The following is a 24,198-nucleotide window of genomic DNA, read 5'->3' as shown; positions in this document are numbered from 1 at the left end:
ACATACTCCTGAGTTGGTCTGTGCTACCCCAACGGAACACTCGCAAAGACAGTTGCCTGATCTGGGTTGCCTGATCTCTGGCGAGAGATTGACGCAGGAGACCCTCAATGTGGAAGCAAAACCCTGCCATCCATCCATTCAGACATACCAGATTATGCGGACTAAGAGGCACGCTCTGTATCCTCACCCTACTGACTGTAGTAATAATAATAAATCCTTTTTTAATCCCTGTAGAGGAATTCGTTCTCTGCAATTAACCCATGATGGACAACCCATGAGCAGTAGCCATGCCGTCCACCAGGGGAGCAGTTAGGGGTTCAGTGTCTTGCTCAACAACACTTCGACAAACTAGGAGGAGCCAGGAATCGAACCAGGAATGCTCAAAGACGATTGTGCTAGCTCCTGAACCACGCCACTCACCGATAGTACTCCTGTTCATTTTTCTGTCTCAAAAACTGCACAGCAATGATAATTTTATGTCAACAACAAGCCCCGCAAGGATTTCTTCCCCAATACCAGTCGCTCCACCACAACCACCTCAACCAGAATGCAACAGGCCAGAACAAATGTTCCAGTATAGGCCCAATACATCTGTGCTTATATCTGTGCAACTATTGGCTCCTTCAACCAAGCTAAGGCAGGATCCACACAGACATGCTGGTGTGGGCCTGCACCCCTGGGTTGTTTCAAAACAAACTGTAACCCGATTCTGATCACTCTTACCAGCCCTCATCCCAAGGACCCGGGCACCTGTGTATTGGAGGGATACCAAATGTGGAATGATCCACTTTGACAATTCATAATCAGTTTGACCGATAAGTCTACCAGTGTAGAAAAGGGCAATAATGGTGATGACCAGACATTACAAACTGGATGCAACATCACATATTTCACAGGGATTAAAAATCACACAGCTAACGAAAGCAAAGTATAATTAAACGAAGGTGCAAGCCATTATCATAGAAACAGGCTTCCAAGCTAGAAATCTGTGACTGGAAAGCATATTAGTTACCCCTATTGTCTACACAAATTGCACATTCATAACAATGCAATAAATAGCTCCAAACCACTTGAGAAACTCTTCCCAATATCAAAGAGAAATGTACTGCCAATGATTTTTATGCCCATGGAAACCAGTCGCACATGCCTTACTCACATCAACTCAGCATAGCCAGAGCAGATGTATGGTGGTTTTGTGGGGAAAGAACATTACGAGGATAGCTGCCAGTCAACTGGGAGTGCACGTGTACCGTGTTGTTGCTAGTATCACCAGTGTCTTATTTTCCAACTACCACCAAAACATTAGAGAGATATGCCATGCCGGGAAAACAACTAAATTCCGACAGTGAATTAAAGAAGGGAATAATCAAACTTCAAAATGGATTGTGTTTACAGAAAAAACTGCTTACTGTGTCTGTAGTTGATTAAAGAATTATCAAAAGGGGGGAGTGTTGTTGAAATATTTATGTAACTCTGAAACTATGCTTACTGCTTAAACCCATGTCTCCATTTAGGGGGGGAGGGGGTTACTCAGCCTCAAAGAAGGTGTCCTTGCTTGAACAACTGCCTGTATTCCAGACAAGGTGTGTTTCTCCAAACAATGTGTCCTTCTCTGTCTCATACAAAAAAACAAGTAATCACACAACCACCCCTCCTAACTGATGGCCTTCAAGATGGAACCTCCTCTCCCGCCGAAGGACCAGACACATCTGACTGTGTCCTTCAAGATGGTGCCTCCTCTCTATGCATAAAAACCCAGCCCCGCTGAGTGTTCTTTGTACTCTCCTCCAGACTACTCTGTGCTCTGCATGACTTGTACCTTTTGAAGCCTCTAAATAAACATCCAAAGACCATTCCAACCATTCTTTGTAAATCATCAACTTTCTTAAAGAAGCCTCCCTCCAAAATTCTACAAGATGGTTATTTCTGGAGCACCATGCTGGCAGTTTTCCCACCTCATCCCCGTAGGATGTCTCATCCCCTGCTATCGTGGTGTCATCTGTGAATTTGATTATTGCATTGTTCTATTGATGGGGCATGCAGTCATAGGTGTAGAGATTAGAGGAGGGGGCTCAGCATGCAGCCCTGTGGGGAGCCAGTGCTGATGCTGAGAGCAGAGGAGCGATGGGGTCCTACTCTCTACCCTCTGGGAGCGCTCTATTAGGAAGTTGTAGATCCAGGTGAATTGTTAAAAACACAGTGGTGATCAGTTTGCGAGGTATGAGGGTATTAAAAGCGGAAGTGAAATCTCAGAGCAGCCCGGCGTGATGTTCCAGGTGGATGGATGTGGAATGAAGGGCTGAAGCAAGAGCATCTTCAGTGGATCTATTTGCCCTGCACATAAACTGGTGGGGGTCAGGTGGCAAGCTCATTGTGATGTAATTTCTGATCAGTTTCCCCAAAACACGTAATGATAATGGTGTATGAACCCCTGCCTTGTAGTTGTTTGGACTGCTGACTTTGTTCTTTTTTGGTAGGGGGTTGATGATGGAGGACTTCAGGCGGTATAGAACTTAGCACTGGGCGAGGGACTGATCAAATATGTTGGCAAATACACCGGCCAGCTGGTCGGCACAGTCTCTCAGAACCTTAGCAGTAACTCCGTCTGCTCCTGCAGCTTTGCGGGGCTTCATTGATCGCAGTGTACATCTTACCTCATGTGCCTGCACCCTGAGGATTTGGCTGCAGGGGGTTGGCGTGTGTGTCCTTTCTGCTGCTGGTGCCCCCGCCTCAAAGCAGGCAAAGAAGGTGGCCTTGCCATAGGCTACCATGAGGTTGTTGGACCTATTTTCGGTGATATTATGGACTCCTTGCCACACCTCCCGTATGTTATTGCAGCTGAACTGATCAATTCTCCTCTTATATAACTGGGTCGATCTTATTGCTCTCCTCAGATTGGCTCTGGCAGTCCTGTACTGAGCCCTATCCCCAGACCTGAAGGCACTGTTCCTTTCATTTGACTGTGATTGGTCATCCACGGCTTCTGGTTAGGGTATTGATATGATACAAGAAAGAAGAAAGAATTAGAGGATAAGTACTTATTATTCATTCCTTTATGTAAATGTTTTTTTTTTTCCTTTGACCACTCCAGAACCCGAACCTTGTGAGTCTGCATGCACAAATGGCGAGTCAACCCCAGATTGTAGATGCATTGTGGCCAGCCTTTTGACCGAGACAGGACAGAACCTTTTCACACAAGGACATCAGACCCAAACACTACCCATCAGCAAGACAGGCAGTACTGTGGCCGACGCAGAATTCCAAGGATCCGGACCAGAGCAGAGCATTTGGAAGTACTGATCTTATCCTGAACCTTATGTTTACACATACATATACACATTTGCAAAAGACAGTTATTTTCCAAGAATGTTACAATTGCGGTTAGCGCTTCGGCATCACAGCACATGGTTCGTGCTTCGGGCTCACAGCATGAAGGACCCCAGTTTGATTCTGAGTGGGGAGTTTTCTCTTTCCTCTGGGTTTCCTCTGGGTTCTCTGGTTGCTTCCCACAGTCCAAAAACGTGCAGCAGCTTTACGGGAAAAATTGTGAAAATTACCCAGATGCGCATGACAGAAAAATGGTTATCTGTCTAAGTGGCCCTGCGATTGACTGGCGATCCGTCCAGGGTGTACCAGGGTGTACCCCACCTCTCGCCCGATGGCAAGACCCTGAGTTGGATAAGCAGTAGACGATGGATGGATGGGTGGATGGATGGTTGGATGGATGGATGGATGGATGGATAGTTAATGCTCCGATATAAATATGAATTTGGGGCCATCTAGTGGTCACAAATGAAACATCTGCAAACTACTTTTGTGATTGGAACTCGAAAGTGCTACAGTTTATTGTAGTTTGTTTAAAGTATTGGACTGTCAGGGAAAGTAGAATATATAACCTTAAAGTTTTACAAGACTTCGGCAATTGGCTACTTAGTGAATGGTAGGTACAATCAGTCTTGAATAAGTAACATCATTGGGCTAAATATTAAACTGTTAATATGAGAGGTTGAAAGACACTGATTGGGTTACAAGACAATTCACTTTTTTTGAATGATATAGTTATTCATCACAACTATTATTACAGAAATTAGTATTTTACATGTCTTTAACATTTGCACTATTCTGCAAATCACATTGTCAACAAATTAATTTGGGTAATAGGAAAAAAATGTAACAGTAAAAAAAAAAAAATCAACTTATACTCATTATATGTTGCCAACAAATCAAAGCTATTACGTATTCAGAAAATCTGTTTGTGCTGGAATTTGGAACATCAAAAAATCCATTAAATCTTTTGTTTCAGCAAGGGTTTATTTCTATTTGGCTTCACATAAGGATCAAATGTATTTATGCCCACAGTACTTCTCCATCAGGACTACTACATCAGAAGCTGTCAGAAGTGTTCTATCAATGGAAATAAATCATAACAAGTCTCAGCTCGATCTGTTATTTGAAAGATGATATGTAATGATAGCAGTGCTTGTTTTGCTCTTTATTGGCTTCGTGGATTCTGCTAAGTGGCTAACTGCTTATTAGCTCCTGTAAAAGTTGCGAATTATTCTTCTCACTGATTGTCTTACAATAAATAAAAAGTATGCACACATAAGCAAGAAAATGAAGTAGTCTTCCATACTCTCATTCATTGATGAAGTCGGCGAATTTCGAAGATAGAGGGAGGAAAAACAATCGTACATATTTGATTCTTCACAAGGTCTCGCGGATTGTTCGACGCCACTTCCGGGATCAGCCCATCAAGTCTCGGACGGACGTGAAATATCTGTACAGCGAAGCTCTCGCGTACTCTCTGGTTGGATGGCTAGCGGGCGCGCGCTCGCTGTCCAGTCAGAAAACACTACCGTGACTCGTCAGTGACGGCGGACCGTCCGGCACCACGGTAAGCCCACGTCTTATTCCGCGAAAGAAAATATTTGTTTCTTAAAAAATATATATTTGACACAAATTTATTTTAATCTCACGGGGGGGCTGACATGAATTCACACGTATGTAATCTTGTGCCGGGACCCTACTATATATGGGAACTCACGTGGAGTTCAGTGACCTTATCGTTTCTTGCGTTGTTTGGGTTAATTTGTGAAACAGCTGGGGGTGATATTCACACGTTTTGCTGTTTCAGAGAAAATACACTCAGTACATTTGCGACATATCACTTTGTTTCAAGTGTCAGGAAGTGTCCTGACACCCGAACGTTTCTGTGTCCTCATTGTGGGTTCAGGGACTGAAGGACTTGGTGTTCGTTCGGATTGCCCCACACAATTTCGCCAGGTGACGCATTACTGTTTTCCCGACACCCATCAGTGGTGTTTATTCAGGTTGGGTTTAAAGACTGCAACAGCTAAAAAAAAAATACTATCTAAAAAATATACTTCACCCGGATTGTTATGTACTTTTCATCAGGACACAGAGGGATGGAGGCGTTGCAAAATGATATAAAGTAGCTGTGTGTGTGTGTGTGTGTGTGTGTGTTTGTGTGAGTGTTTTTGTGTATGATCGTCCATAAACTTTGCTGATGCCCAAAAATCTACGGAAAATAAGTTGAAGGAAACCGTGGGCGAAAGTTCAGGGACTTGGCAATATTATAACAGATTATATCCAAAGATCCAGGACCCTGTTTTTTTATTTGCAGAGAAAAATCCTATATTGGCTAGTAAACACCAATAAGTGTTTTTTATTGGTGGTCTCTTCATCAAATGTCTCCTCACAGTTTTTATTTTCGGGTAAGATTAAAAATCCCAGCACTCCATCATTGATATGACCTGGATTTTCAGTTTGATTTAAATGTACTTTATTGGTAACTAAGAAAAAACGATTTTGCTTATTTCATTTTTTTGTTCGGTGTAGGTCAGATTTTATGTTTTGCCCCCCTTTTTATTCAAATTCAAGGTGATGTATGGTTCATATCTATCTCTCTATCTCTCTGTCTCTCTGTCTCTCTATCTCTGTCTCTCTGTCTCTCTGTCTCTCTATCTCTCTATCTCTCTATCTATCTATCTATCTATCTATCAATTTCTCACCAATTCTTCATTTCTTACTGATTTTTGAAAGCTCCAGTTTGCCAGTTGTGTTTTTGGAAACAGTAACATACAGGTTTTCAGAAACATGAGACCACTGTCTGGATGAAGAACAATGTGCAAAATATTTTTCTATAATATGTTGATCATGATCCAGCGATATCTCGTGATCCTCGTTGTTTGTGTGTCATTTCCTTTCAGTGAAAAACAACATGTTATTTGTTCATTATATCAGACTTAGTGGACTGTTTCTCCAGCAATCAGATGTCAGTCTTTATGAGCAAACTGCTGGCCGAGTATGTGGTTAGTGTGATAATTTTTTTTCTTTGGCCTGAATGTCAGTTTACTCTGCAGTTATTCATTACCAAGGTGTTAGTGCATGCGCATGTGAACGCGTGTGTGGTTATGTGTGCACACCACACGGCACCATAAGTACTGCTGTGACCAGCTGTCTGTGTAGTGGCTCATACCTCCAACGTGTCATTTCTTTAATCCCACTCTGGAGAGAATCTGTTCAGAAGCTCTTTAAATAGTGTTCTGGTTGGTTGGGGAAAAAAATATTTTCTGTGCCTTTTGTTGAAATGTCTCGGGAATGCAGCGATTAGTGGTTTGATTTCATTAAAATTATCATAAGTGTTTTGAACTTTTTTTAAGTGTATTGTCACATTAAAGGTTATTTCAAATTCGTAGTCTATTCTTAGTAATTATCTGGCTGTTTCTTATTTACTTTACAGTTTGGGGGGATTTGGGGGTTTTGGCTGCTGTTTCGGTCCTGTTTATATATTTCTATTGTCAATTACATCTGGTCCAATTCCTGATTACAGATCAATTTCTGCTGAATGTCAAATGTCACTCTTTACTCCATTTTTCTCATTGTATTTCCTCGTGGATGTGGCAAAGAAGAACAGGTGAATTCGTTAGGTAAAAAAGTGATTGCTAAGCCACTGATCTATGTCAAAGTTAAATTATATTACAAAATGGACAAAACTGAATATAGATATTTTAGTGTGTTGCCTGAGGCTTCTGTGGATCGGCCTGTGCGGAGTTTGCATGCTTTAACCTCCCCAGAGAATATTGGGGGTCAAATTCCTCTTGCAGCCTTATTTTGGTGCTTAGAGGCTAAAAAGTGTGGGAACCCACACTTAGTAGTTTTCTAAAGGACCTAGTTTAGTTCGGGCACCTGAATGTAAGGGATGAGCATGTTGCAACTTCTGAATAGAAAAATACTACATTAATACGCTCAGTTTATTCAACCAGAAAGAAGGGTTTTTGGACCATTAACATGAAACAGAGCACCTGAAACCCTCAGAGGAATTAGAAAAAGTCCAGTTGGCATATTAATAACTGCGTTTTTCAAAGCGTTGCATATGTGGGACTAAAAATAAACTGAAGCGATAAGAGTTTAGTTTAACAATCCAGTTCCAGAGCAGAGAAAAGCTGATTAAAAGTGAAAAGTCGTAGCTTTTTTTAGTTGTCAAACTCTACAATCAGGGTGTTTTCTCCAAAAGGAAACATCCCTGAGCTATGAAAGAAGAGACATTTGACATCGGGGGTCAACAGTTAAATCCTGAGACAACCGTGTGTGCTATCTGTCCCCTCCAGGCCCTCCGCCGCTCAGGGGCTGGGCATCAGCGGATAAAGCCAAAGAGCTGAACTGGCTTGTGACTGTGTTGAATACTCGTATGTTGAGTCATCGTCCCACTTTGTATGGCTGAAGCAGCTTACACACGCGCAGGTAGTGGACGCGGCACGGGGCATGGTGTGCCGATCCCAAAAAGGCCACTGTGCACGTTTGTGCACCGCAAACAGCTTAACGCGCACAGTATAAACAGGCGCACTGTTTGCAGCCCCAGGGCGGTGAAGTTCTATCACAGGCATTTTGTTTGCATGACACTTGTTAAATCTTGTTGAAAACAATGTGTGGTCATGTTTACTTTTGATCTTGTGGCATTTCTGGAATGCTTTCTCTTACGAAGCAGATTCAGTGATTCAGACAGTGATTCTGGTAGCTCTCAGGGGGAGGAGGTCCTTTTCGGTGCTGATTGACAATAATCTTTTTAATGTAACTGGAGGACAAGAGCAGGTCAACCTCTTGCTCACAGGAGTTGCCCCTGAAGCTGATATGTGATCTTTCCTGTAATTCTGTGATGTGATACTACATGGTGCTGAAGCCGTGCAGCTCCGATCATCAGTTGTTGCTGCTTACGGCTACAATACTACATCTGGACTGACATGTCAGATTTCACCCTTTCTCAGATGCAGTATGTCTGAATGGACCTATATCATGAAATCTTCACTTTAATTGAAACATGAATGTGTAATCGATGGTTGGTTGTGAGCGTCATGTCAGTACATGCCATGTCAATTATTTTATTAAGACCAGGACATCAGCTGACGTAGACATTGCGTTAAGTTTTTTTTTGCCAGGAAAGTGAAATCCATTGTCGTCCAAACATGTAAATACTAAATTCGACAGAGCCTGACAGTCCAAGTTACATTCCAACTACAATGTAACATATCCTTGAAGTATTTCTCTGATCAATTTGGTATCTTCTATCCTTTTTTTTCTAGACCTCTCAGCAGTTTCTGGTGTTGTCATCAGTTTCTTTTCATGTGAAAATATTCAAAATAGGCAATGCATGATGAAAAAAACTACTATTTGGGACATTTTTCAGAAAAAGTTCATCAACATTTAACATTATTTTCATCATTTTTTGTATGTCTGAACAGGCTGGTCGTTTCTCCCTAGGTTTCATGAATCACAGGTCATTTTGCCATTTCAGCATTTAAAAATGATATTTCACGGGAGGTCAAGAGGTTTATTTTAATGCTATTGTTAGTTCTTATTCTTGCCTGATGTCAACACAGACATTGGTTAGAAAGGTGGCACATTGCCTCACTTTGGTTGTTAAATGCAGACTTTTTTGGCCCGCATCCAACACAGTCTGTAAATGGTCCGGAGGTTTCATTTTTCTTCCAGTGTCTTATCAGACCTGCTGTTTTTCTGAAAATTCTCCTCCTCATTTATCTCTGCAGATATGAACCTTCACTCCGTACTGTAATCTGTTTCCACAGAATCCCATCCTAACAAAACGTGATTCCTTTTTACGTTCGCACTGATGCCTCTGAGCCAGAAGCAGTTGTTTGGTTTGCATGATCAGTGACGAATTAATTACGCACATTTGTGGTTTAGGGGCAACAGTCGAGAGGCCATGCTCTCACAGTGTTTCCTAGAATGGCCTGGTGTCTTCACATGCTTTTTATACGTGAAACACACTTTCCTTTAGACATTTAGACCGAGGACCAAATCTTCTTTTTGTATTTATACAGCTCCCTCTTGACTCAGCATCAACAGGAAGTTCTTATAACATTTGAGTTATCAATGATAGTTGCTTGCCAGAGGCAAAGTCAAAGCATAATGATTAGACTAGAATAGAATTTTATTTCGATAGGGACAATGCTGTTTAACATAGTATCATTGCAATGAATCCAATAGATGTTCTGCACAGTAGGCTTATAGCTTTTGTTTTAATTTTCAGCTCTAATTGGGCTTTTACATGAACGATATAGTCAACACAACAAAATTATACAATATTAATATATTAATACTACACTATACAACACCATTAAAATAATTAGCCAGAACCATCTCAATAAATCTTGGAATGGCAAACAAACTAAAGCTAAATTACACAGCATATCAAAATATATACCACAAAATAATCAACATATATCCCATTACACCCTACACATGGGTACCTCTTTGTTTTTCTTTTAGCCAGCACTTGATGTTTGTCATTAACTGCTTTATCACTCGAGTTATTACATTTTAGTTGGTAATGTGTCCCAGAGTTGATGAGCTTAAATGTAGGAAACAGGCTGCCCAAGCATAGATTAACAATGTGGTATTTTACAGTTATCATTCACCATGCCCCTGGTTACTCTGTTAATGTCATATCTTTGGATTTGAAATGCTGAAAGACTCTTTCAGGCAAAACTGTGTGGAAATTTGAAAAATAATTTGGAAAACTAAGATCACTGAAACTCTCGAGGTTAAGTCAATTACACATTTTAGTATGTCAGTAATACCAACAGATGGGCTTTCTATCCATTATTTTCAGGGCCTGGTTGATCAAAGATGAAGTGCCTGGTTAGTGGTGATGACCAGATGTGTTTGGTTATGGAGGGTGATGTTTAGCCCAAACTCTCATACAACAGGAAATATTTAGCATGAAATCATAGCATGCATTAACATTTGAGCTGGTAATAGGTATATTTCTTATGAGCTGAAAACAATTGAAGTTAGTTTTTGATGCAATCTTAATTTTCCCTACATGTTAATAGTGTTTAAGCTGTGGGTCTCAGACTACCGAAGAATACTTAGAAACATAAATTCAATGACCTCCTGTATGTCTTCATTTTGTAAAGTGAAATCCATTTTCTGATGGACCAACACAAACTATTCATATTTTTCTTCAAATTGAGAACTTGATAGTTATAGTTGCTGCCATCATTGGACATCTTCCAGGCATGTCATTTGCACCTCAATAACATTGCTAGATGGCATGGCCAGTCTATAGATATTTGTGGCATCTACATAAAACTAGTAGCTGGCTTTATGCAACTTAAGGCCAAATAATTTATAAAGAGTCTAAATCACAGGGGGCTGAGTATTGGACCTTGGGGTATTCCCATTTTATTGTTCCAAAAAGACATAATGATAGATAAATTAATGAGATTTGTCAAAAGTTTTGTTAATATAGAGTTTTATATCTTAATAAAGCCTTCATTTTTTTTTCTTAAATTACTTTTACTAGATCTTCTTCACTATCCTCCATGACACCAAAAGGAATTTGATGATCCCATGTATACTATATACGAGATTCAATGTTTTGAGTCTTTCTTCTACCGACTGTATGAAATTCATGTGCCCCGATGGCATTTTCAGTGACATTCCCATTCTTTATTTTCTGCTTCTTTATCTGTTTTTGATTATATGATTAGATAGTTAATTTGTTGAGGTGTTTCCACAAGGAGGCATTGTTGTCCTTATCTTTGGTTATTTGTGTTTAGTATGAGACTGACTTTTCTAAAATTCAAGAATGACTCTAAGCTTAAGCTTTTTGTAGATTGACCTAAATATTAAGTTGATGATGTTTTCAAGGTTCAGTCTAGTTTCTTGATAAGTGTGTCGTTAATGGTAAAGTTGCCCTCTTTCATTTCATTTTTCTGTTAAATTTATGATAGCATTAATCATAGAATTACAGGAAGTCATCATGTCATCAGTTTCCTCAATCAGTATTCTCAGTAAGCTCTGGAATTCTGAATTTGGGGACGGTCATCTTTACTAAGGGTTGCTGCTACAAAAATAATGCAGGTGTAGTTTTTGACTGATTTCTAACAGTTAGTGTTATGTTACGGGCTGATGATCCAGTCACATGCTTTGTTTTCCTGTATGGTTTATTCGCAAATATCACTTCATTGTATGAGTGAGTCGCTTTGGATAAAAGCATTTGCCAAATGACTGTAATGTAAGGTAATGAGGCAAGCTTTTTCATTACATTCTATAATTAATCATAATAAGGATTATAAACAGTTTAAAAAGCTAAAATGCCTTTGTTGAATTAACAGTCTGAAGTAGTCCCTCTTGTTTAGACCTTAGCTTGTGCATGACGTGCGTGGGGTGAGAGACGCACATCTAAACTGCAGAAATTTTTTTCCTCATTAACTCTCCCCTCAATTGCACCCAGCGTTTCATGAAGAGGAAAAGGAAAGAACGTTTTCAGTAAATGGTGATTCACCTCCGGAGTGTCACTGATTTTAAACAACACAACATAGTTCTGTACAAATTCACAGGAAAGGATCCAGATGTTATCAAATCGCTTCGCTTACTATGGTGGTAGAGAAACATACCACTTGAGTCACTGTATATTAGAACATGAGTCTGTCTGATCTGGGGTGCAATAAATTTCGCTATATATCGTAGCACATTTCATACTGTCATACTGTCATACTGTCCAAAAAGTTGCAACTTTTTCAATTTCTGCAAGTCGAGTATGTGAGTGTGATATTGAAATAACCTGCAAACAATATGTGTTTTAACCCCTCAAAAAAAAATCACATTATTGTTTTTTTGTTTTTTTTAAAACAAAATGCACCCAGACTTTGCTTTGAAATGTGACGCTGCTTCACAAATGTCGTCTGTTTCATGTGTCCTGGAAAAAGACCTGGTCTGTGCTAAGACTGGGCAGTGAATCCAATGTCGTGCTTTTTAAAAGTTGCTTCCAATTTTTTGATCATACACTGTTAATTTTTCCATCTCCAAACATATTTTTCCATCTGCTTTTAGATTGTTTCCTTCTAATTTTATGTCTTGTTTTTTACTTTTTTTGTCTTTTAATCCTCATGCTGATTTTTAGATCAGTTTTACTCACTTTCCAGGAAATTTCTTGCACATTTTAGTTTTTATTCTTATTTATTGCTCTGTAATTTATTTAACTGATTTTTGCAACTAATCGCTCTGTATTTATAGATAATTTCTTAATATTTATTCATGCTCCAGTGCTTTTTTTCTTGTCATTTTGATGTTTGAAGCTGAAGAAATAAATAAAAAAAAAACAAAAAACAAGTACCTTAAAAATAAATAAATATCTGTATTTGTCACATTCAGCTATATAGATAGCACAGCATTAGCAGAATTTGACCTTGTGCATTTAACCCATCATGGATGAACCATGAGCAGTAGCAGCCTCTGAGCAATGCTAGTTGTTAGGGGCTCAGTGTTAGTGGCTAAACAACACTTTGATAGGCAAAGAGGAGCCGAAAATCAAACCAGGAACGTTCACTTCCAGACACAACTGTGCTGACTCCCCTGCACCACACTTTCTTGAAGTATTACATGTAACAAATGCAGCCTAAGTGTGTCCATAAAATGCTGATTAATATCATTTTCTGCTGTTGCATGCTAAAAGTCCTATCACATACTGATAAAATGAAGCCTGTTATCGTAAGGCAAAGCGGCTTTGACCAGAACATCCTATGAAGGAGGAAATTGGGGACAGCAGATAAAGTCTTTTTGGTTATTTAGAATGGTTTATAAAAATGATACAAAGTGGTTAAACGCTGCACCAGCCCCCCATCCTATGCGTTACAGCCACCCACTCAGGACTCTCACTTATGCCAGACTTACACCTCATGCTTTTCTTGTCGCGGACTTAAAACTGGTAGTCAAAAAGAAATTTTTGGTGGGGAAGAGGGGGCACATCTTTACTCAAGACAAACCACCATCAGTCGACCTTATGTGAAAGAAAGAAAGAAGCACTGTTACTACTAATGATGGTAAGTATTTTATTGCTAAAATTTTTTAGATTTTTGATTAATATAATGAAACAACATAGAAGTTTCACAAGGGTTTACATTAACATTGTAGACAGATGGATCAACATTCAGAAAGAAGAAAATTATTCAATAATGTTTAATTAAACTGGCTATCATTTGTATCTGCAAAACAACAAAAACAAAAAAAGTCCTGAATCTCTAAAATCAGGGGGATAAAGAAATCAGAATGGACAGGAAATTATGGGGAAAAAGCAAAAAAAAGGAAATCGGCTTAAACTAGCAATAAATTACCAAAAATTGAGAAGGAATTTCCTGCAGTTTAATAAAACAGAGTTACACAATTTAAAGATCTTACCAAAAGAATAATGAAGATTTATTCATTCACTCATTATTTGTACTGCTCATCCTGCAATAAGGGTCGCAGGAGTGCTGGTGCCTCTCCCAGTTGTCATTGGGCAAGTGCCGGCGCTCACCCCGGACCAGTCGCTAGTCAGTCACATAGCCACATGCAGGGACAAATAACCATTCACGATCTCCTTTTGCGCAGAAATGATCAAGATATTTATTTTAAAAGGACCTTTGAAACCATCAACACTGGTTCTTTTATCATTTCTTCTTAATGTTATGATGAAGTATTTTCCATGCTGTCGAAACGTTTTTGTCAAAATAGTCAAACAAGAATGAGAAACCAAATATTATTTAATCAGTCTCCTTTAAACTATCAATGGATTTCTTATCAGTATTAAAAACAACTATTTATGACATAGTTCCTAATGTTCATAGCAAGGTTCTAGGATTCGTAGGCACTATTGCGTAACATTAAACGATCAGTTTTGTGAAATGGAACATCTGTAATCCTTTCATGAGCAGTCAGCAAAATATTGATCGTCCTTCGTGTTTGTGTGGTGGGTGCGAGAGGTGTCCAACATCAATAGCCCCATTAGGCTCCGGTTGCTTTCAGCTATAGGTCATTCGACAGTGTTTATATAATTGAATTTGCCCTATATATATATTCTGATACTTTTACACATATAAAAGAATACATTTATTGTCTAATGTGTAAGTCAGGCCGCTGGATAAAGACAAAGCTGACAGTAGCGCCCTCCTCCCAGTCTTCTATTCTTTTATTTGTGGCCTTTTGCCATTCAGTTCAAATGTTTTAACAGGATCTCGTGTTCTTGATTTTGCCATCATTCTCTGGAATGATGGCAATCGGGTAATGAATTTTGTTTCGCCGGCATATTTTATGGTGAAGACGTGAGCAATTGCACCAAGCACAGATCAGTTGATGGACTCATCTTCACTTGTGTTTATCTTCCTCTTGTGTTTACTGGACAATCTTATCTGTCTTGGTGATGTAAACATCATACTTGGTCACTGGTTTGTCTCGTGCTCTGTGGATGTTCAAAAGGGAAGCTCCAAACCATAAGTCCCATGTCGAGGGCAAAAAAAAAAGTATGTTGTGTCTAAACAGCGTTGGCAGCATTGATGGATCGGTGTGTGGAAGTTGGACCCTCTCTTGGGGTGTCTGGAATGGGAGGAAGGGCTTTGTCAAGGTCTTAGTTTTCTTTATTCGGTGGGAAATGAGATAACATCTGGGCAAGAAGTGTATCCCTCCATACAATATTAGAAAAAAACAGACTTTTTTGACCAGACATACACACATTCACCCTAATCATACCCCTACTAGTAATAAATATGGAAAATCCAACACTTGGCTTTTGAAGCCCAAAGAATTATGGTTTAACACCCACAGTGTGGGTTTGTCCCAGATAGACGTTATCTCTTCACCGTCTCTTTCCCTTATCAACCTTGTCCAAAGGATCATGTTGTTTCCATGGAGATCACAGATAAGTTAGGGGAAAAAAAGCACGGTTGTGTCTGGGTTCATAACATCAGCAGTCAACATTTGCTGCCATTTCCAGGAACCTTGTCAGAAACCGGCTGCTCAACTTCACTTTCTGCTGTCACTTAATCGAGTTAGTGAATAAAAATTGCACTGAAAAAGTAAAAAAAACGCATTGCAGCAACACTTTGCATGGAATGTTCATTTCCACTTCAGGTCTCTGACCAGGGGATATTAAGATACTTGTTTCTCTAATAGAGTTTGGCCTGGATGAAGTCCCTCCCCCATCAGTTTCACAACCAAGCTCTCGTCCCCTCATGGCCTCGTCCCTCCTCCTTATCCAGCTGCGCTCAAAAGCGTTCACATCAAATGTCACAGTTATGCATTGCCCCAGATATAAAAACTTGGGCAGAGTTTATCATGAAAATATTACAAATAGCTTAACATTTTAGTGTTCCTGAGAAAATTGGTTCAATTACTAATTTAATTACTAATTTGAAAAATAAAAAAGGAATGTTTTCGATATTTTCATACCACATTAAATTGTATATTATTTTTCTGGAAAAATATTTTGTACTGCATCCTGGTTATAGATATTATGTATTACCGCTACTTGACATGTCATGTATCAGGGTGCAATGGGCTGATTAAAAATGAAAACACAACTACTTTATCATTATGTGACCCACACACTTTTTAAATCGCTTACTTTTCAGCCAGGAAAATAAGAGCCCCATTTCATCCACCAAACTGCTCCTTTTTTAAAATCTAATCTCTCATGACACATCAGACAACAGTAGGGCCATTATTCAGCTTTTGGCAACAAAAATGTAGATTCTCTCCAATGTGTTTAGAAATACTATTGGATGGTGATGCATCACAGACAGTGCATTGTATTGTTTACTGGTTCCTTACTTTTTCTCAAGCCGAGTCTTCTGCTGGCTTTTAGTTGTCTTGCACAATCAGTGTTCCCTGATCACATAAATGTGACATTCATGTTCAATTTCTAATGTTTGATGTACATCATTATTCATGAAATGCTCAAATTTATCTGCAAAAGTGTGTATGAGATTTGTAAAAAAAGAAAGGAAATAGAGGCAAACTTTGTAACAATTACTACATCAAACTGTGGCATAGATATTTCACATCCCTGTACTTAACCTTTTCAATATTGAGGAGAGGAACGATGGGCTGTCCCCAGTATTTTTGCTGCAGTTGCCATTTTACACACTAGCTGGCAGTGTTAAATACTCCTCCCTTAACCATTGCTTAACATTGCCAACCTGTCACTCACTACATAAAACAAACAGATGCAGGCAGGGTTTACCTCGCTTCACGTTTTATCTGCACAGTGCTACTTTCCTGTAGCTGTTCTTAGTCCCATTTGCAGGCAAGCAATGAAATGAAAATAATGATGTTCACAACCCCATCTTAATCATTTGATACCTATATGTCAGGGGCTGACAATATTTCCTTTTTTTAAGAAAAAAAAGTTACAGCTTTTATCACAGCCTTCAGTATTTAGTACATTGAATACTGAAAGTTTGTTTGTACAACCGTACAAGATAAATAATCAAAGCTCTGGGCCAGAATGATGATGTCACGTTTCACAGAAACGGCACAGATATGGTCTACCAGAGGTATCTTCACTTAAGTTTTCTATTGTACAGGACGAAATAAACATTGGAAGCAAACATCAGAAGCCTTGAATACATCACAGCTGTTGGTCAGTGGCAGCAGGTGTCAGGCATATGCGCCGCTGACACTTGGTTCATGATTGTGCCTCTAAAGGGTTAATGTTTACTAAATGTAACTAGAAGTTTATTTATAAAAGAGTGTGGATGATATAATCAGCAACAGGGAGCATCTGGCTCATGAGATTGAGCTATAAATATTTATAAATGGTCATCTTCGTTTTCCTCAATGTGTTATAATTATTTGGTTGTCAAATAAAAGCGTCTGCCAAGTGTGTGTGTGTGTGTGTGTGTGTGCGCGCGTGCGCGTGGATTTATGTATATATGTGTTTATGTTTGTATGTATGTATATATATATATATATATATATATATATATATATATATATATTTGAGTGTGTGTGTGTGTATACAGTGGGAAAAAAAGTATTTAGTCAGCCATCAATTGTGCAAGTTCTCCCACTTAAGATGACAGAATGCGAGGAAAGAATCCAGGAACTCATATTGTTTGTTTGTAGGTGATCAAATACTTATTTTACCAAGGAATGTACAAATTAATTCATTAAAAGTCCTACAAACAAACAATCAAACAAACAGTCACACTCTAAACTCCACTATGGCCAAGACCAAAGCACTGTCAAAGGACACCAGAAACACAATTGTAGACCTGCACCAGGCTGAGAAGACTGAATCTGCAATAGATAGGCAGCTTGGTGTGAAGAAATCAACTGTGGGAGCAATTATTACAAAATGGGTGGATATTTGCAGCCAAATAACACCATACCTACTGACGGGGTGGAAACGTGCTTTTGGGCTGTTTTTCTGCAAAGGGACGAGGACGACGGATCCATGTAAAGGAAAGAATCAATGGGGCCATGTATCGTGAGATTTTTAGTGAAAACCTTCCATTAGGAAGGGCATTGAAGATTAATCATGGCTGGATCTTTTAGGAAACACACTTCCCGGGCAATGAAGGAGTTGCTTTGTAAGAAGTAGTTCAAGGTTCTGGAGTGGCCTAGCCAGTCTCTAGATCTCAACCCCATAGAAAATCTTAAGGGGGAATTGAAAGACTTACAGAAAATATTTGACCTCTGTCATTGCCAACAAAGGTTATATAACAAAGTATTGTGGCTTACTTTTGTTATTGACCAAATACTTATTTTCCACCAAAAATTGCGAATAAATTCTTTAGAAATCATCGATTTTCTGGATCCCCCACCCCCATTTTGTCTCTCATAGTCGAAGTGTACCTACAGAGAACCTGCACAATTGGTGGCTTACCAAATGCTTTTTTGCCCCACTGTACACATTTTAGGCAAGTTGTATTTTTGAGGATTAATTTTGTTATTTTACAACTACAGTTATCTTGGTCAATGCAAAATGTTAAACCCTCAAACCTGAACATTTTAGTAAAAGTTAAGTTTTGGCTTTGTACATACACCATTAGACAACCATTAGTGTGTAGCATTGTGTAACTAAACGAAAAACAAAGATTTTCCCATCTCACTTGTTTATTAGCACCTGTCAAAGTGAGAATAAACAATTTACAAATAAACATTTTTGAAATTTCAAAAAAAAAAAAAAAACCTCCGTGACCAATATAGCCACCCTTCTTTTCAATAAGTCACAAGCCTTCCATCACGGATTCAGTTCCTTGATCTGGTCAGAATCAACATTTGTGAAGCCGCAACCACAGCCTCCCAGACACTGTTCAGAAAGGTGTACTGTTTACCTTCACTGTAAATTTCCTGCTTAAGAAGGGCCCAGAAGTTCTCAATAGGGTTTAGGTCAGGTGAAGACGGGTCACATGTCTGTGTTTTATCTTTAAGGCCTTTACAGGTCAGCCACACAGTGCAGTACTTTGATGTATGTGATGGTGCGTTGTCTTGCATAAAAATCAGTCTTCTTGAAAGATGCAGACTTTTTCATGTACCACAGCTTGAAGAAGGTGTCTAAAAATTGGCAGTAGGTCTGAGAGTTGATTTTGAGTCAGTTTTCAACCCGAAAAGGTCCAACTAGCTCATCTTTCGTAATACCTGCCCATACCAGTACCTCCACCTTGCTGCCGTCTTAGCCGAAGTGAAGGGTTTTATCCGTAACTGATCCAAGCACAGACCCATCCTTCTGGTCCATCAAGATTCACTCTCATCTCATCAGTCCACAAAACCTTTGAAAAATTTGTCTTAAGATATATCTTGGTTTCAACTTATGTGTCCTGTTCAAAGGTGGTTGGGTTTCAGCCTTTCTTACCTTGGCCATGTCTCTGAGAACTGAACACCTCATACTTCTTGACACTAGTTAGGTTGCAGTTTTGGAATATGGCAGCACTGGAGGATAATGGGTTCCTGGTAGCTTCATGTTTGACTCTTCTAAAATCTTAAGTGGTTAATTTGCATCTTTTCTTCTCAACATGTTTCTTGTGACCCTGATGGTTCTGTGATCACACCCCAAAAGCTTAGATATTTCAAGAGTGCTGCATCCCTCTGAAAGACTTTTTTTTACAATTTTTGACTTTTCTGTCAGTTAAATCCCTTTTTTTTTTTTGTCAATTTTTCCTGACGAGAATAATCTACCTAATAATTAGGCACACCAGGATATAGAGTGTCATTAGGCGACACCGTCCCTTGTTACACAAATTCACATCATCTGATATGCGTTAAATCCAATAAGCAGTCAAGTTTACACATCTTGGAGTTGGAAATTATGGATAAACTGATGATAGGGTCAAAATAATCACTTGCCTGATAATTGTGCACACACTGTAGCTGCCTTCATGTTGTGGATTCTTAAATACATATTCAGGTGATTTAAGTTAAACTGAATGTTGAACATACTGAAAATTCTGAAGACAAAAATAACCAAAAGGTGTTTTTTTTTTTGTTTGTTTGTTTTGCCTATATACAAACAGAAGCTCAGAGGGAACAATGAAGGCATTTTATATGAACCATGTCTTTTTTATAGATTTTATATAAAAAAATGAAATTCATACCAAAAAAGTATATAAGTATTAGGGCAATCACCAAGCAGTGATTACATATACACCTTGGAGTTGGAAATTATGGATTAAATGATGATATGGTCAAAATAATCATGTGCTTAATATTGTATGTATATGTGAAATATAAAATGTGTAATAAAGGACATGCTTTTGAATAAATATATGTGGTATAACTGAACTCCCCAATAGATGGACAAACAAACATTAAAAGTCATCTTAAAAAGGTTTTATATCTTTATTTATAAACACTCTTGATTGATGCCAGTTACAGCCAGCGGAAATTAGGGAAATGTGTTTTTTAACAATACAAAAAAACAGACGTCTATATCTGTCACTGGGGTAAATTCTCAATGAAATGCAAAAACATTTATATTACATTTATATCATAATGGAACTTATCTAGCAAAAGTTTCTTATCAATCATAAATCTTCAAAATGCTTTGATTTACGTCATTTTTCAACAGTTTTGCTCATATCTGACAAGAAGAGAGACAAGGAGAACAGTCTCAGCTCAGTAAAACTCATGTCTCACTGACCCAGTAAACAGGAGACGCATTCACTGTCATGCCTATCAGGTAACGGCTATCAAGTTGTGTGGGGGGAGGAGAATGGATATTCTAGGCTCCTCCCCTAGCTGTATCATGTCCTATAGAAAAGACACTGGGTGTGACCTACAACTGTGAGGTTCTCTGCCCAAATCTATTGGGGAATGTGCACATACACACACACACCCACAAGCTCACACACTTACAATCACACAGCCCCAGTCAGTGCTCCTTCCTGTTTTTCTCTAGTTCCGTCTTCTCTTCTCTCGTGCCATGTTTGTATAGACTGGCCTGGGGAGGAAGTTCTGAAAAACTATTACCCAGGAAGAGCTACGAGGAGGTAAACGAGTGTGAGAGGAGGACCCACAAGGAGAACTTGCAAGGCTTTTTAGGAGGAGGCTTTTATTGGTTGTTGTTACGTTTTGCCACAGGGGGTGTCTCTCAGACGCCATGGGGGCTGTTGTGGTGGAGGGGACCTTAAAAGTGGCAGTGGAAGGAGAAAACTGACACAAACTTTGATTGCCAGCTGAGGGACAGAGAGCTCCAACCAGACAGACCAGATTTGCCCCAATGGATTTGAGAGGGAAACCCTTCCGTGAAATCTCAAACCATAGCTGCTGAGGAGCACCCGTCACACACACAGAGTTTGGGGGCTGAAAGGAGCATGGAAGCACTGAGAGAGTCTTTTCTGCATTTGACTTTTCAGATGTCATCATATAAGAGAGCCACGCTGGATGAAGAGGACCTTGTGGACTCCACTGGCGATGATATCTACCCATCAGCACCTATGCAGGTATGTAACACTGGTGAAAATAAAATGTAGCTTTTGTAAGTCAGTAAGAAAGTACATGTCCTCTGTGGCTTTATCCTGAATGGAAATCATCAAAATCTAAACATCTTCAGCTGTCGGTGAACATGTGTGGATTTCTTGAAAGGCTGTCTTTGGAATATCTTTGCAATGGTTACTTAGTTAACTGATTAGTTATGTGGTTGGCCAAGATATCTATTTATAGTGTTTATTGACCTTCTGTCATATGAAAGAATGAGAATTCTGATACATAAGTTTCGATATCTAAAAAGCGGCACACTGGTTTGGGGGGGCTGGTTGCTAATAACTCTTCCATGAGTAAATCGGAAATTCGTTGGTAAATTGGTATAGAGTAAATTGGCAAAGAAATTAAAAACGACTAAAACCATAGCCTAACAATTGCAAAAGACCAATAGAATAAATTATTTACACTGAAAGAAGACAACTAGGTTCATATCATCTTTAAAGATATTTTTTAACTGTAAACTACTTAAATGTCCAGTGGCAGATCTGTGGTGCGATATCACGTTTGTCTAATTTTACACTTCTGAAACCACTGCAGACATTTAAATGGACATTCAACTCCACATCATGCCAGTGGCACACTGTTTATTTTTTTTTGTCGAATACTATAAAAACCATGAAATACAAATGTACCTGCTGCTGCTTTATCAAGCATTTTTTTCTGTTAAATCATAGTGTCACCAAAAAATTTGTCCACTCATAATTGTATCCTTTCCATCTGCTAACGAGTACAACAATGATATGAACATAGAACAGTGTAGTGCAAACCTGTTCAAGAGATCCTTTGTACAGGGGCTACAGTTTCAATGTTTTACGGATTATCCGCTGAAGATGTATTGATTGATTATGATGGTAGTGTTGGGGACCTATATTTTGAGATGCTGTTGAACTTCACCAGGATGCACCAAAAGGACTTCTTTGTCAGTCCTGTAATTGAGTTGAAACCACGTCCAAATGATCGCGCAATCAAATCAACACTTCTACCGAATACATTCAATAAAATCTGAATTTATAATCCCTTAAAGGGAGGATTTTTTTGAGGGGTTGTACGTTTTAATGTGTTAGTTTTATTGAGGTGTGCCGAATACATCGGTGAGGAAGTGTAACATCGTGTCTTGCGCCTCTTCTTGAGACAAACATGATTCTTTGGTTGCCCAAATTTCTACAAGCCTCCATAATACATTCCAGAGGCCAGCCTGCTAAACAGATGGTTGACTTTGACCTGCAAGGCTTGGCATGCAGAAAGTAACTTGATGGTCCTCATATTTCTTCACAGCTAAATTCATGATTAAATTCAAGACCAGAGAACAGGGATGTGGAGCATGAAGTCAAGGAAGTTTTTAAGTATCTTTCGAATTGACATGAGAATAATTATCTTACTCATACAGTAATTGTTGTTATTCTTGTTTTAACGGTTTACAGGACATGTTCCGTCACTTGCAAGTCAGTTTGTGTTTGGTTGGTGCTTTACAGACCTTGAAACACTTTTGAGTCTTTGGTTTGTTACAGAGCTGTCTGTCTTTTTGCAGTGGATGACCCACAACGTGATCATTTTTTATAATAATGAGTGATAATATGGTGTTCATTCTTCAGCGTCACGCCATCCCTTAGACCAGAGTTGGGCAATTATTTTGGCTGGCGGGACACATTTCTTATTTAGTTTTTTACACGCGGGCCACCTAGGTATCATGTAAATTGAACAAAATGAAAATTACAATTTAAATATTTAAATTTTTGGGCATTTTATTTCAACTTTGAAATCAGTAATGATCATAATAATGCACCGACATTAATTTTGAAGTAATCATCCATACAAAATTAAACAAAAGGAAAAAAAATTCTAAATTAAATATTGATCAAAAATACTTGTTAAAATATTAAAAAAAAAAAAAAGTTTGGCGGGCCGGATAAAAAAGCATGAATATATTTGAAAAGTTTGGTATTAAATACGCAATAACAAGGTACGTCTGCACATTGCACTAATCCCAGTTAAGGGATCTCCATCAGTTAAGGGTTAACAATCCCTGCACTAGACATAAAAAATGGAATCCATAAATGCATCAAGTATTCTCTTGTGAACTGTACAAAGTATTTTATTACAGTTCTGAAAAGAAAGAAGTCAAAATGGGCTCTCAGTGCATAGATACTTCATTTAGCTAGAATTACTGTACTTATGACAAAAAATCATATTTATACATCTACATTTATTGTATTTGCTGTCTGCAGACGGAAAGTCAAAATACTCAATTGCTGGGCTCTCACGGATCAAGTTAAAATACTTTGTAGGTCCAAACTCACTGCTGAGGTCCTGGAATTAGGAATCTGTTGTGGCTTAGGAATTCGATTTGGCTTCATTGGTTTGACTGTTGAACTCTTGGCTCAGCAGGCATGGACTGAATGCTTTTTACACTTCAAGGTAGATGATTTCTATTGGATGAATGTGAGGTGAGTAGAAGGGCGTTTATCTACTGAGGGCATGCTCAAATAGTTCTGCTGTATTCTGTGAAAGATTTGTGAGAGGCTCATGGAATCACATATAGGAAATAAATTCCCTGTGCAGCTCTTCTGAAGCATTGTCTGCATTGAAAAAGTGCACAGTCTGTGTGTATTGGACTTGGATCTGCAGCATGAATCATTTTAATGCCTTTCAGGAGGTGCTTATCCAGGGCCTCAGATGAACTTTCTTCTCTGGTGCTTCTCCCTGAAATCTTGCCAATGCCTGAACAAATTGACTTAAAGATTGCACTTTCATATATTTTCCATTGTAAGTTTATTACTGATAAAGGCCTCTTTGCAAATTTTCCGTACAGACATTTTATAGATGTGCAGCTGAGAACAATTCAAATGATCCCTGCCACAGTGCGCTGTTAGCTATCCAGGAGTATCAACCTTTCAGATCATCTTCTCTATAGTTGCA

General features: G+C 38.9%; 1 protein-coding gene across 2 annotated transcripts in view; it reads left to right on the top strand.

Moving 5' to 3' along the window:
• The first annotated feature begins 4,793 nt into the window (after positions 1-4,793).
• ece1 (endothelin converting enzyme 1) overlaps positions 4,794-24,198 on the top strand; it is a 34,724-nt gene continuing 15,319 nt past the window's right edge. Inside the window, exons 1-2 of one of the 2 annotated variants that reach the window (XM_086149974.1) lie at positions 4,794-4,894; positions 21,156-21,242. In XM_086149974.1, coding sequence (XP_086006100.1) covers positions 21,156-21,242 — 87 coding nt within the window. In that variant the 5' untranslated portion in view covers positions 4,794-4,894. Of the gene's footprint in view, positions 4,895-20,980; positions 21,243-24,198 lie in introns of those variants that run through there. The other variant, XM_086149973.1, reaches the window with a different exon arrangement.

The sequence above is a fragment of the Fistularia commersonii genome, chromosome 7, assembly GCF_037954325.1.
Source record: "Fistularia commersonii isolate RoL2024-O1a breed Wild chromosome 7, RoL_Fcom_v1.0, whole genome shotgun sequence".
In the NCBI taxonomy this organism is placed as follows: Eukaryota; Metazoa; Chordata; class Actinopteri; order Syngnathiformes; family Fistulariidae; genus Fistularia; species Fistularia commersonii.
The sequence above is the reverse complement of the archived record's forward strand: the minus strand, read 5'-3'. Positions and strand labels throughout refer to the sequence as shown.